At 44.4% G+C, this 13,666-nt stretch overlaps 1 protein-coding gene across 1 annotated transcript; it reads right to left on the bottom strand.

Moving 5' to 3' along the window:
• Window positions 1-6,312: 6,312 nt before the first annotated feature.
• Window positions 6,313-9,253, bottom strand: LOC133904147 (subtilisin-like protease). Its single transcript, XM_062345656.1, has one exon. The coding sequence runs from the start codon at window positions 9,046-9,048 to the stop codon at window positions 6,793-6,795; it is 2,256 nt and encodes a 751-aa protein (XP_062201640.1). The 5' UTR covers window positions 9,049-9,253; the 3' UTR covers window positions 6,313-6,792.
• Between the last annotated feature and the right edge of the window lie 4,413 nt (window positions 9,254-13,666).

Below are 13,666 nucleotides of genomic sequence, written 5' to 3'. Positions count from 1 at the left end.
AACTGCCGAACTGCGTGTGCTGATAGAAATTTCTGACCTGTTCCTGTCCTGCGATTCTGTTTGGTGTTCCCACTCTCGTTAGTCTTTACCAGCTCTGTTGCAATCTATAGGGCCTACATCAAAGATCATTGCTGTTCACCTGCATTATTCAGGAAATATTTCATCAGTCATTCGTTTCTGTAACTGTACCGATCGGTTCGTGACTAGAAAATCAGATCGAGCTGATGCTACTATTGCCTTGAATAGGTTGATCTTTGGACAGCCCATGGATACTAGGGTGATTGGCGTATCTACGCCATGTCTATTTTATTTTCATAGAGCATAACAAAAGAAGAATAGAAAAATTGGATTAACCAATTTTGAACATCTCAATATTTATTTATGAATTTATCAATATTTTACATTTACATTTAATTATAGAGAAAACAATAATACTTTTATACATGCACATAATTTTAACATGTAAATGAAAGTAATAAGAACCTAACAAAATTTGTTTCATATTTTTTTGAGTTTTAGATATTTTTCTTTACATTTTAAATTATTTCAGTTGATTTATTAATACAACTAATATTCCTTTTAATATTTTTTAAATTTCCTAAAAACAAAAATTATATATAAGTATAGATACATATCACTGTATGGACAAAATCTAAAATTAGATAACATATGTAATTATATTTATCGAAATAGATAATATACCATCGTATTTACAATTTTAACATCTGTATTCGGCACCTTATTTACCGAAAATTAACTTTCGATACACCGTACCCGAAAATACACAAGCCCGGCCATATCGACACACGGGGTACCGAATATAGCACTGTAATGCATATTTGATACACCATATACCGAATATCAACCGTATTCGACACACGATAGTTACACCATACCCGGCCATGAACAGTGTCGCGGTATGAACAGTAACAGCAGTGCGTTGAATTTCGCTTTTTCTCTTCTTCAAAACGGTGATCTCATGCTACTCCAAAAAATTTAAAACTTTTTTTACGTGTTCCATAATCTATGTGCAACCCATTTTAATTGGATTCACTGAAAAATCTTTTGTATATTTTAAACTAAAATTCTCCAAAAAGACTACTTTTATAACTTGTAACAATTGTTACTGTCTCAAATAAATACACAAAAATCTAGTAAAATTCACTAATATTTTTCTTATGTGATGGACTAATTTCTAAAATTATTCTTAGTCCTAGGTTATATGATGAAAAAGTGAGTTCCTTTGTAATACTCTATTTATATGCATTTTTATTATTTCATGTGATATTCTTGTTTTAATTCAATTTGAATTCGAACAAAACTCAACTATCTAGATTAGTCTAGATCAAGTCACCCCGCACTAGGAGGATGCAAGCGACCAAAGAAAAATAGTCAGCATGTGAAAACCCAAGGAATTGAAGGAGTAGTTGAAATTTAGAGGAGAGACTCTAATACCATATTAGGAAGCGTTGTCACCTCTTTAGAGCTTGTGTGGATATATATATATATATATATATATATATATATATATATATATATATATATATATATATATATATATATATATATATATATATATATATATATATATATATGAGCTGTCGAACCACAACTAAAGTTACAAAACAGATTACACCTCATATAGATGATTTCGATCACATAAAATAATACATGGATACAAAACTGAGTTTACCTCTGAGTTTTATCTCTAAACCTATTCAAACACAAAAATACAATATATCCGTCACATAGTATGTCAGAAAGATGCTGAGTTGGTTACGATGATTGTTTGGTAAACTTACCTCTTGATTATAGGTTTGTGCGTATTTAAATTTATTTTTATTCAAATTAAATTAAAAAGAAAATATCACATAAAATGATAAAAATGCATATAAATAGAGCAATACAAAGGAACTCACTTTTTAATCATATAACTTAGTATTGAGAATAATTTTATAAATTAGTCCATCACATAAGAATAATATTCGTAAATTTTTCTAGATTTTTAGGAATTTATTTGAGGCACTAACAATTGTTACAAGTTATAAAAATAGTCTTTTTTAAATTTTAGTTTAAAATATACAAAGGATTTTTCAGCGAATCCAATTAAAATGAGTTGCATATGGATTATGAAACACGTAAAAAAAGTTTTAAATTTTTTGGAATAACAAAAGACCACTGTTTTAAAGAAGAGGTGAAGCAAAATTCAACATTACTTTTCATACGTGACACTGTTTATATTCGGCACACAGTACGTCGAATATGGCACTGTAGCTCATTTTCGGTACACGGTATGCCGAATATTGCTGCGCGTATTTTCGGGGTACGGTGTAACGAAAGTTAATTTTTGGTAAATGAGGTGCCAAATATGAGTGCTAAAATTATAAATACGACAATATATTATCTATTTCGATAAATACAGTCGTTTATATTATTTAATTTTAAATTTTTACCTCGATATATCTATACGTATACATGAGCGGAAGCCACTACTACAGTAGCTAGCGGAACTAGACCCTGCATGCCACCGATTCTTGAACCTTCAATATATTTTATAGATTTGTATGGCACCGATTCTTGAACCTTTAATACAGTATATTTTATAGATTTGTGTGCCCTCGAGGAACTCTGGTCCCAAGGCAAGGAAGTTGTTGTTCGTGCTACCGTCAGAAATAGTAATTTGATTGTCGGAACACCCATATTTTTTTCAGTAGCTACTGTTGAAGATGTTGTTGTGTCTTTTTTACATCTGTTGAGTGAGTGACACATGGGATTGGGATATAGTGATAGATTCTAAAAGGCACGTGAATTCGACGATATATACTGAGATGTTTGATACTCAAAATAGATATTTGACAGATGATTTTTTTTTTTCAAACTACGGGAGCTCTGCCATTGATTCAAGAAGAAGAGAATTACAATACCGGTCCTCCGGAGAGGAACATGCGGTCCCAAACTCATTGTATACACGGCGTAGATCTAGATCACTACTGTTTATGACCACAAAGTCAGATCAAGCTGATGTTACATCCGCCGTTCCATTCTACACTGATCAATTTGTGACCACAAAGTCGGATCAAGCTGATGTTAATATCTTGAATAGTTTCATCTTTTGACAGCCACTGAATATTTGTGTCCTTTGGGAACAACGACTTAAAGTGCCAAAGAAGTTGCTGTTGTCGTACCTTCAGGCAGGGCCGTCGATTAGCATGTGCAGGGTGGGCGACCGCACAGGGCCCCACCCTGCAAGGATCTCATGTAGCCATCAATTCTACCTTACTAAAGTTATTTTCTATAATTTTAGGTTATTAATTAGGTCAGCAGCCCATCAATTTGGCTATTTATCTCACTGCGAACAGCTACGTCTCATGAATTTTCGTCTGAAGATTAGATAGAACTATAGTACTAGTACTAAACATGTTTTAGCCTTTAGGTATAACTGAATTTTCATCACCCATTCAAATTGGATACTATGGTATAGCATATAGAATATAAATAGACTCTTCGCAAACCACAACTCTCATAGATTGGACATTATTATATTTTTATGAATTTCTCAAATATTCCTCTTTTATTTATAAATATTGGCCATATATAATATTAATTCTGTTTTTAACGATACATATACAATTGCATTCGAGAAAAGATGTCTTCTTTTCTGAGAGTGTAATTTCAATTTTGCACAGGGCCCCTATCTACTGTGGTACGGCCCTGCCTTCAGGAATAGTAATTCGATTGTCTGAACTCTGAACACCCACATTTGTTACCGTAATACGTACCTGCTGTACAAGCTGCGTTGTATTGCTGCTGTAGATTCCAGTACAGTACAATCGTCAGTAACTCCAATATGGCAACTGCTCGTAGAAGAGCTCCAGATCTTACAGTTGCCGGAAGGGGTGGATAGACAGGTTGCAGAAGGCATGTGCCAGACAGCCCAAAAGGTTGATGTACATTTGTACTATATATACGTGCTGTGTTGCTTACTGTCTGGCTAACGAACAGCAATTCACAGGATGGAAATGGGCGCACAAGAAATCTAGTCACGTTTTTAAGGGCATGTTTGTTTCAGCTAGAGATTCTGAAAAACAGCTTATAAAAGCTGGATTGTGAAAAGCTGGATTGTGAAAAGCTTTTAGACTGTAGATTCTAAAAAAATTTAATAGACAGTTTAGTAAAATGTACTTTCATAATCTATCAAAAACTGAGGAAAACCAGCTTCTCAGATTCTCACAATCCAACCAACAGATTTTAAAAAGCTATAACCAAAAGCTGCCTGTTTGTTTCAGCTTCGGATTATAAAAACTGAAAGCCAGAATCCGAAGCTGAAACAAACAGAGCCTAAGAGTGGCAATAGGTAACGAGCCAGGTTTTTTTAACCAGTAAATAAATTTTATTAGAGATCATCCGTAAATACAATTTATCGAATATATTAGATAAAATTTAAATAAAATTCAAATAAAACATTGAAGAATATGGTATTTTTTATGAGACCGAAATTTTTTCCCTGTCATCAGCCAGTCTTGTCGTGAATCCGTGATCCCTGTACTTCGCAACAGCTGCACTTCTTCAGTAAGCAACGCAACACCTCACCGTGTTACGGTAGCACTGCACCGTCACTCCGGGTATAGTACAGTAGCTGTGATCTATGGAAAAGGGCAATCGACCAAAAGCTCATGTTTGTTAGTACTGAACACGTCGTAAATACGCTAGTGGCTCTGATTGCTGACATGATCGGCAATGTGTTCGTGTTCTTAACATCTTGATTGCATTTTTCAGACTTCGGAGATAGAGTACATCACCAACAGAACACAGTTGAAAGGAAGGGGGGAGTGGTACCATGTTGAACCTTATTTGGCGGAGTGATACCATGTTGAATCTTATTTGTTGACTTCGATCAAATCAGTCAATTCTAAAGGCAAAATAGCATTATTAATATCATAATAGAGATATTTTCATTATACTCTATAGGGATAAAGCCGAATGGCATACGACGGAGTACCGGTGATGCAATTGATGATTACGAAGAGAGCATATGAAGAAAGGAACACAGAAGGATGGAAATGATGATAGAGCACAGAAGGCGAAGCCCAAACATGAGGCAAAGGTCGAAGCTCAAGCGGAGATCGAAACCCAGAGGACGAAGGGATACGCTGGAAGTATCTTTGACAAAAGAGCGAAGGCCTGCCTCAAGAGCAACCTACGAGTTAACGAGAATATGACGGGAAGATAAGCAGAAGGAATTCATGAGTAACCCAATGGGAGATCCAACACGGGTCTCTTGGGACATGTGTCAGGCTCAGCTAGGTTAGGACTTTGTAAATACACATTGATTGTAATACTCAAAAATATTTCGGGATTATTTTTAGTGTCAAGTGAAATATTCTTGTAGATAAGGGATATAAATGTAATAATGATTGAGATGGTTGAGGTATGACTATAAATACACTCACATAACTAATATAATGTTAAATAACAGTCATCAAGATCCCAACAGGTAGGCAAACATTTTTTCGGAGTTCAGAAATAGACTGCGTCAAGCATGTAGCAATTAGAGCATCTCCAAGAGACTCTCTAAAACTCACTCCCTATATTCCCATATAGGGAGCCTTCCCAATAAATTTCACTCCATATATTGCTATCCTCTCCAGCAGATTCTCTATACTCCAATCCCTATATTCCAACAGGTCCCTTTCCTATCTCACCAACAGGTGGACCCCAACCATCAGCTCCATCTCTCCCGAACTATTCATCTGCACTGCCATCTGATTCGCCAGTCCGTCTGGGATTGTGTTGAATCTTCGGCTGCGTCGCCGCTCACCGTTCACATAGTGGCTCACCTTCGCGAACACGAACGTGTTGAGCAATCACGGCAGCGCGTAGGCGATCAACCAGATGACCGACGCAAGCACCAACGCCGACGGCGGGGTGCGTACGCGCAGGAGCTGCACCAGAGGAGGACGACGAGGTGGGGTGGGCCCAGGGGCGGGAGAGCATTTTGGGAACTAGATGTGTTCCCCAAAAATGGAGAACGAGAGAGGTGTTTTTAGGACTCCCTAAAGATAGAAAGTGGGATAGAGATACTGTTAGAGATGAATTTTGAATCAAAATCCCTATATTTAGCTATAGGGAACTATTTAAAGAGTCTTTTGGAGATGCTAGCTAGGCAAATGCAAGTTGATATTCGCTTTTTTCATCCAAGATTCCTAATGTTCAGGCGTCTGAAACTTCAGAATCTTTCGATCGACAGCGTGAACACACACCGGAGAAGAATAATGGCTGACATGAGGTTAGGGGGGTTAGGGTTCGAAGTGAGTTCATAAGGTGCAAGCGCCGCGGACGGTGCCAGTGGTGAGGAGCACGAAAACAAGTGGTTAGTGAGAAAAGGGTGGTGACCGTGTATCCAACAAGGTTGCCCTACGAGATGGTTGGAAGTGGCCAACTGGGTGAGGCGAGGGAGCCTGATGACGTGTTCGCTGGAGTTTGTTCGTTGGAGAGGGTCCATCAAGGAGGAAGAAACAAGGTTGACCTCGGATCTTCATCGGGTGCTCAAGATTCGTCTAATAAAAGATGAGGCGTTTTCAGGCACCTGTGTTATAGCATCTCCCTTATTGATTTCCGCTATTTACAGAACAAAATTGTAGTTGAGATAGCATACATCAAGTGGAAAACACTCCAGTTTCGCAGCCTATACAAACCATACAACTGCAGTAGCCTACAGACGCTATACATACTGCGTTACGGTTGCAAAATTAGCGGTCTTTGAACACGAGCAGAACGGCCGCTGCTCGCGCGCTACTCGACCTTCGCTGGAATCACAATGGGACTCCTCACGATGTAGTCGTCGGAGACCCACTTCAGGTTGCACTCGGCGCCGGCGACGTTCGGCTGGCCGGCCCACCGTACCGTCACCGTGAAGCTCTGCTTCTCCTTCAGCTCCGTGAAACGGAGCATCGGCGGCTGCACGATCACCGACACGTCTTTGGGCATGTCCACGACGGCGGTGTACACGGAGTTTGGCTTCCCGACGTTGGTCACCGTTCTGTTCACGGTGATGGGTTGGGACAGTAGGTTGACGACCAGGGACGGGTAGTTGAGCTCTGCTTCGGTGATGGCCTTGATGCTACCGCAGGCGACGGGGCGGTGGGCGATCTCTTTGACGCCGTCGTCGCCGATCCCCAGTCCGCAGAGGTAGGGGATGTAGTCGTCAGCGCTGAGGTCGTAGACTAGGCCAGGGTCGAAGGCGAGCGCGGGGTTGACGTAGCCCGCGCCCATGGCGTAGAAGGTGGCGTGGCGGTACTGCTCGTCCTTGATAGGCAAGCCGGTGCGGTCCACCGCGTCCGATGTCGTCATGATCGCCGACTTGATCGCCGCGGGGGACCAGTCCGGGTGCAGGCTCTTGAGGAGGGCGGCAATGCCGCTCAGGTGCGGTGTCGACATGGAGGTCCCGGACTCGACGAAGAAGGAGAGGCCGACGCCGTCGGAGAACTCCGTGTGCGACTCGCTCGGCGCCCACGCCGCGAGGATGTTCATGCCGGGACCCGTGATGTCCGGCTTCAGGATGCCAGGGCTGGCCTTACTCGGCCCGCGGGACGAGAAGAACGTGACGGCCGGCGACGGGTACGAGCCGATGACCGTCCCCTTGAAGACGATGCTCGCCGTCGCATTGGCCGTGGAGTTCACGTAGGACGCGATCTTGGTCCCGGCGTCGTAGCTCACGTGCGACGCCGGGAGGACGTGCGCGTCGGCGAAGGTGGTGTACCCCTCCGCCGCTTTGTTCATCACGATCATGCCCACTCCGCCGTACGCCGCCACGGTCTGGCCCGCCTCGATGCGGCCGTTTAGGCCCCTGCTCTCGCAGAGAACCACCTTGCCGTTCACCTCAGCGTCGCGCAGCACGCTGCAGTCGCGGCTTGTCTCGGAGCCATCGGCGCCGGGGTACACGAGCGGGAGCGGGTCCGCGGCGGAGTTGTTCCCCGGCTGGAACAGGGACTCGCCGTGGAACTCCTCGCCGTTGCCGAGCTTCACATCGGTCCGTATCGCGCGGTCCATCGTGCCCGCCGCGACGGTGAGCATCCACGGCGCGCCGTTGCCGACCGTGCCGGGGTCCGGGCCCGCGTTGCCCGCGGCGCAGCTGACGACGATGCCGCGCTCCATAGCCTTGAACGCCGCGATGGCGATGGGGTCGTAGTTAAACTGCGTGCCGGAGTAGGCGCCGATGGAGAAGGACAGCACGTCGACGCCGTCCTTCACGGCAGCGTCCAGCCCGGCGATGATGTCCATGATGGAGCAGCGGCTGCGCGTGCACACCTTGTATATCGCCAGGTGCGCGTGCGGCGCCATCCCGGAGGCCGTGCCGTCCGCGTTGCCCCTGACGTTAGCGTTCTCCACGAAGTTGCCCGCGGCCGTGCTCGCCGTGTGCGTGCCGTGCCCCGCGTCGTCCACCGGCGGCGCCGTCGAGTTCACCGCCGCGCTCCCGAACGCGCGCGCTCCGATGATCTTGTTGTTGCATCCGCCCCCAGCGATGACCTTGAACTCGCACGTGCCCTTCCACTCCTTCGGCGGCGGCTGGATCCCGTCGTCACCGAACGACGGGTGGCTCGGCAGTATCCCCGTGTCCAAGATCCCAATCACCACTCCCCGCCCAAATCCAGACCGACTCCAGAACCCCTCGTTCCCGAGGTGGAGCCCGAGGAACCCCGGCGAGCGGGTGGTGGACAGCGGCAGGAACACCTCCGGGTACAGGCGCACGCACCCTTCCGTGGCCCTCAGCTCCTCCGCCTCCTCGTCCGTCAGCCGCGCGGCGAAGCCGGTGAACACGTCGCTGTAGGAGTATATGATCCTCGGGCCGCCGTCGCCGTCGGCAGACTCCAGCTCGGCCGCGTGCGGCAGGAACGAGCGGTGCCACTCCTCGACGGAGTCGCCCACGCCGCCGCCGTCCCTCGGCTCGAGGTGCACGATGTAGTTCTTCCGCTCCTGCAGGCGCGCCGCGCCGTGGAGCGGCAGCGACAGGAGCACCAGCAGGGGAGCGAGAAACCAGCGGGACTCCATGAGCGGCGCGGCGCCACAGAAGCTAACCGGTAGCTTGCTAGGCAATGCGGGTCAGTGGCCAGTGGGAGTGAGGTGAGGTGGGTGGTGGCAGCGACGAGGCGATCCGCTCGAGTTTTTATGGAGCGGCAGCTGCCTGAGCCTGCTGCAAGGCGTGGGGGAGTGGAGTGGAGTGATGGGCGGACACTGGCAGTGAGCTGGAGGGCAGAGGGCCAAGAGGCGCAGACAAGTCGCGCTGGTTTTAAATGATTGTTTTAATAAAAGGTGTTCTATTTTTAATCATAACATCAACAGATATACGCATCCGATACTTATCGCTATATAAAAAAAATCCAAAATTAAACAACATACACAAACATATTTACTGAAATAGATTACATATTATCGTATTTATAAATTTAGCATCTATATTTGACGCATCATTTACCAAAAATATATTTTTGGTACATCGTACGTCGAAAAACTTATATTCAGCACACCGTGTAGCGAATACGGGTTATATTGTCATATTCGCCACACGGTGTGCTGAATTAGTGACCGCACGGCAGGTAAAAGCCATATTCAGCACACGGTGTGTCGAATATGGCACTGTAGCCCGTATTCGGCACATGAGTTGATATTTGGTACATGTTGTGTCGAATATGATTGAACTCATGATTTTTCGACGTACGGTGTACCGAAATTCTATTTTTGGTAAATAATATACCAAATACGAATGCTAAAATTATAAATACGATAATATGTTGTATATTTCAGTAAATACGCTCATACATATTATTTAATTTTGAATTTTTGCCCCTATATTATATAAAATACGAGATAATTTTCGATCACCTATCCTCTCTTCTTATCTAATAATAATATGTTTTTACTGTCTATTTTCATCCTACAATCTTCTTCTCTGGTTACCACAGATATATAAGTCATTTTACTAATAAAAATAAATAAATAATTTAGAAGAGAAAATAACATTTATTTTTTTATTTTTTTATCCTATCTAAAATCAAACTACGGTATCTCTCGATGTATTCGTTCAGCGGCAATAATGTTCATATGATATAATCATATCGGTATATATTAAATTTATGATTGATATTATCGTGTTTAAAAATTTATATTTTTATCTTGACCTACGGTGACGAACAGTTAGCTAGTTACATATTTAAAGCAGCTGTGTCCGCGTCCCGATGGATTCACCGTGCGGCTGGCTGCGGTCCGGGGCCCGGGCCCGGGCCCGGCTCGCCTCCGTCTCCCATGGGTCCTCGATCAAGGTGGTCTCCACGTAATAGCTGGCTGCACGAGCGTCGGAATTGGGTTCAGGTCTTGGAACTTGTCCTAGAGCGGAGTGCAGGAGCGGAGCAGATATTTCATGTGGGGCCCACTCGTCGGTGATTGCAGCGACGGTGAGGCGGCTACGGTGCATTGCGGGGGGCAAGGCCAATGGTCGCCGACCATTCGTCGGTTGACGCGTGGGGCCCTGGATCCTTGACGACGGACGCGCGTCCAGCCAGGTGTTTCGGCGAGGGGCCAACGCCGGTGAGCCGGCCGGGCGGTGTGGGACTAACGCACGACCGCTTCTCATGATTCGACCAACAGAACCGAGGAGCAACGCCACCATGCCTGGAAACATGCCGCCGATGATTATCGCTACCAGCTCCAAGCATTTCTGAACGCGGCATGGCGGAAAGAAACGGAAGAAAGGGACAACCCTTGTTCCGCAAATCCGGTTGTACCAACGCACAATAATCCCACATGAGCCCCCGGCCCCCCGCGGCGGATTCCAAAAGCGAATGCGGTGCCGGTGGTGCTCGCTCTACCTCGTAATTTTTCCGGTGGCCACCAAAGGCTAGCCAGCTCGTTTGGCACGCACACCGGCAACACAGACGCACAGTCGCGCACCGTCTTCTAGGATGCGGACACTGGCGCGCCCACGGGCACAAGTAGGAGCAGATTAATCCCTCGCTTTTCAGCCCGATCCCCGAGGGTTAAACTACCAACTCCAAAAGCGTTGTTCTTGAGGCGTTGTATTTTGGGTTAATTAGATGTATGTCATTACAATTTGTCAAGTTTTAAGATATATCATTGCCATTTTCTGACTTCGAAATGTGTCATTGTGATTAGATGCTTATTGGAACCAAGCCATTACGAGGTATTCGAAACTACTTCAGCTCAATACTTGACTGTTATTTCAAAACGAATATCTGTATGGACCCAAATGTCCTTGCCCTTGCTGCATATGTTCCTCACGACTAAACTGGGCAACCCGTGCCCTAGGAACCCTAGCTGCCATTCACAAATCTCTTCTCTAGGGTGACTAGGCAGAGGCGAGGTCATGACCAGTGATGGAGACGGTACTCAGCTGAGTTCTCCCGTGACTGACTTCGTTTTCTTCACTTGCATTCGGGTGCAGGGGATGGACCTCTTCAAATCAAGTTTCCCTTATTCTTCCAAGTCATGAGTATCCCTAATCTTGTAGATCACATGTGATTTTGTTAGTATCCTGATTGTTGGTCCAACTTGAGTTGGAATGACTTGTTTTATTCCGCATTTCAGAGGAATCGATTTACGTTTGAGGTTAAGGTTGAAGCATTTTGCACTAAGGATCCGGATGGTAGGAAAATTTATTCTGAGAGTAGGTCTTTTAAATTGTTTGAGTCTGATGGCTTTTCATTGGATCTGTTAATGGAAAGCTTATTTAGTGAAGTCAGTTGGACCATCAATCATGATGCTACAATTTGCTTATTCATGAGCTGGTGGACAGTTTGAGGGATATGATCATAGAGAAGATGAGTGTAAGAAGGGGTATAGCAAGAGAGACGACAGATGCTATCATGCCAAATATCATAAAGGAATTGAACAAGTTAAGCAAAATCATTCGTGTTGTGAAGGTTGCCAAGAGCGATGATGACCAGGCAAAAGTAACCATTGTTGATGCTGATAATGTTAGTAGAAGGAAAATGGTTGATCTGTATAACCGCCAGTGCTCCTGCAGGAAATGGCAAGTTACAGGAGAACCTTGTAGACATGCCTTGGCCTTCATATGTGCCATGAAAGGTCTTAAAATACCTGATTTTGTGCATGAGTATTATTCTATGGACATATTCAAGGCAATATATGATGTCATCATTGCACCAATGAGAGAGTAGTCACAATGACCTGTTGTGGATCTAGGCTTCAAGGTGTACCTACCAAGGCAATAAAGAGCTATAGGGAGATCTAGAGTGTAGAGAATCAGGGGAGTTCTTTATCCTAGGGCAAGAGTGAGGTGTAAGAGATGTCGAGGATTTGGGCATTTTGAGAAAACTTGTAAACTTGCACAACCACCTGATGAGGAGAATGCTACTAGTGAAGCGTCAACAAGGAAGAGGTAGGCCAGTTTTTCTTGTTTTCAATTTCAGAATATGCATACATGTGTTTTATGTGCTAAGTGTTTTCTTTGTTCACAGGAAGAGAGGAGCTGCTTCCAGCCGTACATCAAATGGTTCGTCTAGCAAGAAGAAAAAGAGGACACCTAAGAAGAAGAGGAACAATGGCAACAGAGGTAGCTTAAGTGCACCTGCAGATCGAGTTGTTAGGAGTCTCTTAGAAGGGCTTAGCATGTGATGCCATCTCTTAATCTTAGAATTATGACTTTGTGATGTCATGTATTTTGTTGCAATGGACCTCCTGTTAACGCCGTGTGATGTCATGATTTCATGGCAACGAACCTCCTCTTAAGGTTGTTGCAATGAACAAGTATGTATCTGATGCTTTTGGCATGCCTGCGGTTAATGAACAAGTTATGGATATGCAAATATTCACATGTTGTATCTGTGATGTCAACAAAAATTTTGCAATTCATTCATTAATTCAGAGATTACATCTCGCATAAGCTTTCTTATAGTACATTCTACTCGCCTACCACTGCCATGATAACTACTACAATTAGGGAAATTGTTGCTTCACTTTGCAATTTTTGTTCATTCATCACAACAAATTGCTACTTCAGTTCACCAATCTCTGGATAGCAGTCCCTGAAACCTTCCCTTGGCAGCCCTGTATTCATCTCCTAATTCAAGAAATTGCAAGTCGAAACATCCTGCAGCCACAATCGTTGCAAAAATCAACATGTCTTACTCCTTTGTTGTTGCTCCCGGTTGCGCTCAACGACATCGTGGCCTTCATCGGGCTCCTCCTCGCCCTAACTTGGGCCATACCCTACCTACGGAGGCGCGTGGAGCGGAAGCCGATGGTTGCGTGAAGCGATGCCTGGTACACGATGATGGCAGGATGGAGAATGAGGTGAACAAATGGTGGAAGAGTGGCTTAGGTCATTGTATTGGGCTAGGTCCAGGTCCAACCAGGTCGATATGCAGCTAGGCAAGCGCATTTGAGTTCATAATAATATACGTTTTGCAATATAAGGTATGTATTGAGCTGAAATGTGTCCTAATACCTCACAATGGTATGATTCCAATAAGCACTTTATCGTGATGGTATATTTCGAAGCTAGAAAGTGGCAATGATATAACTTAAAATTTAGTAAATTGTAGTGACATATATCTAATTAACTTTGTATTTTCGCAACCCTTCACCAGGACTGGCTGATCAGTTTAATCCCGTGGCACAAGTATCAAGGCGC

The sequence above is a fragment of the Phragmites australis genome, chromosome 21, assembly GCF_958298935.1.
Source record: "Phragmites australis chromosome 21, lpPhrAust1.1, whole genome shotgun sequence".
NCBI lineage: Eukaryota > Viridiplantae > Streptophyta > Magnoliopsida > Poales > Poaceae > Phragmites > Phragmites australis.
This window is presented reverse-complemented; position numbering and strand designations above follow the sequence as displayed.

Coding starts and splice junctions, on each gene's coding strand:
- LOC133904147 (XM_062345656.1), bottom strand. CDS start 9,048: ATGGAGTCCCGCTGGTTTCTCGCTCCCCTGCTGGTGCTCCTGTCGCTG.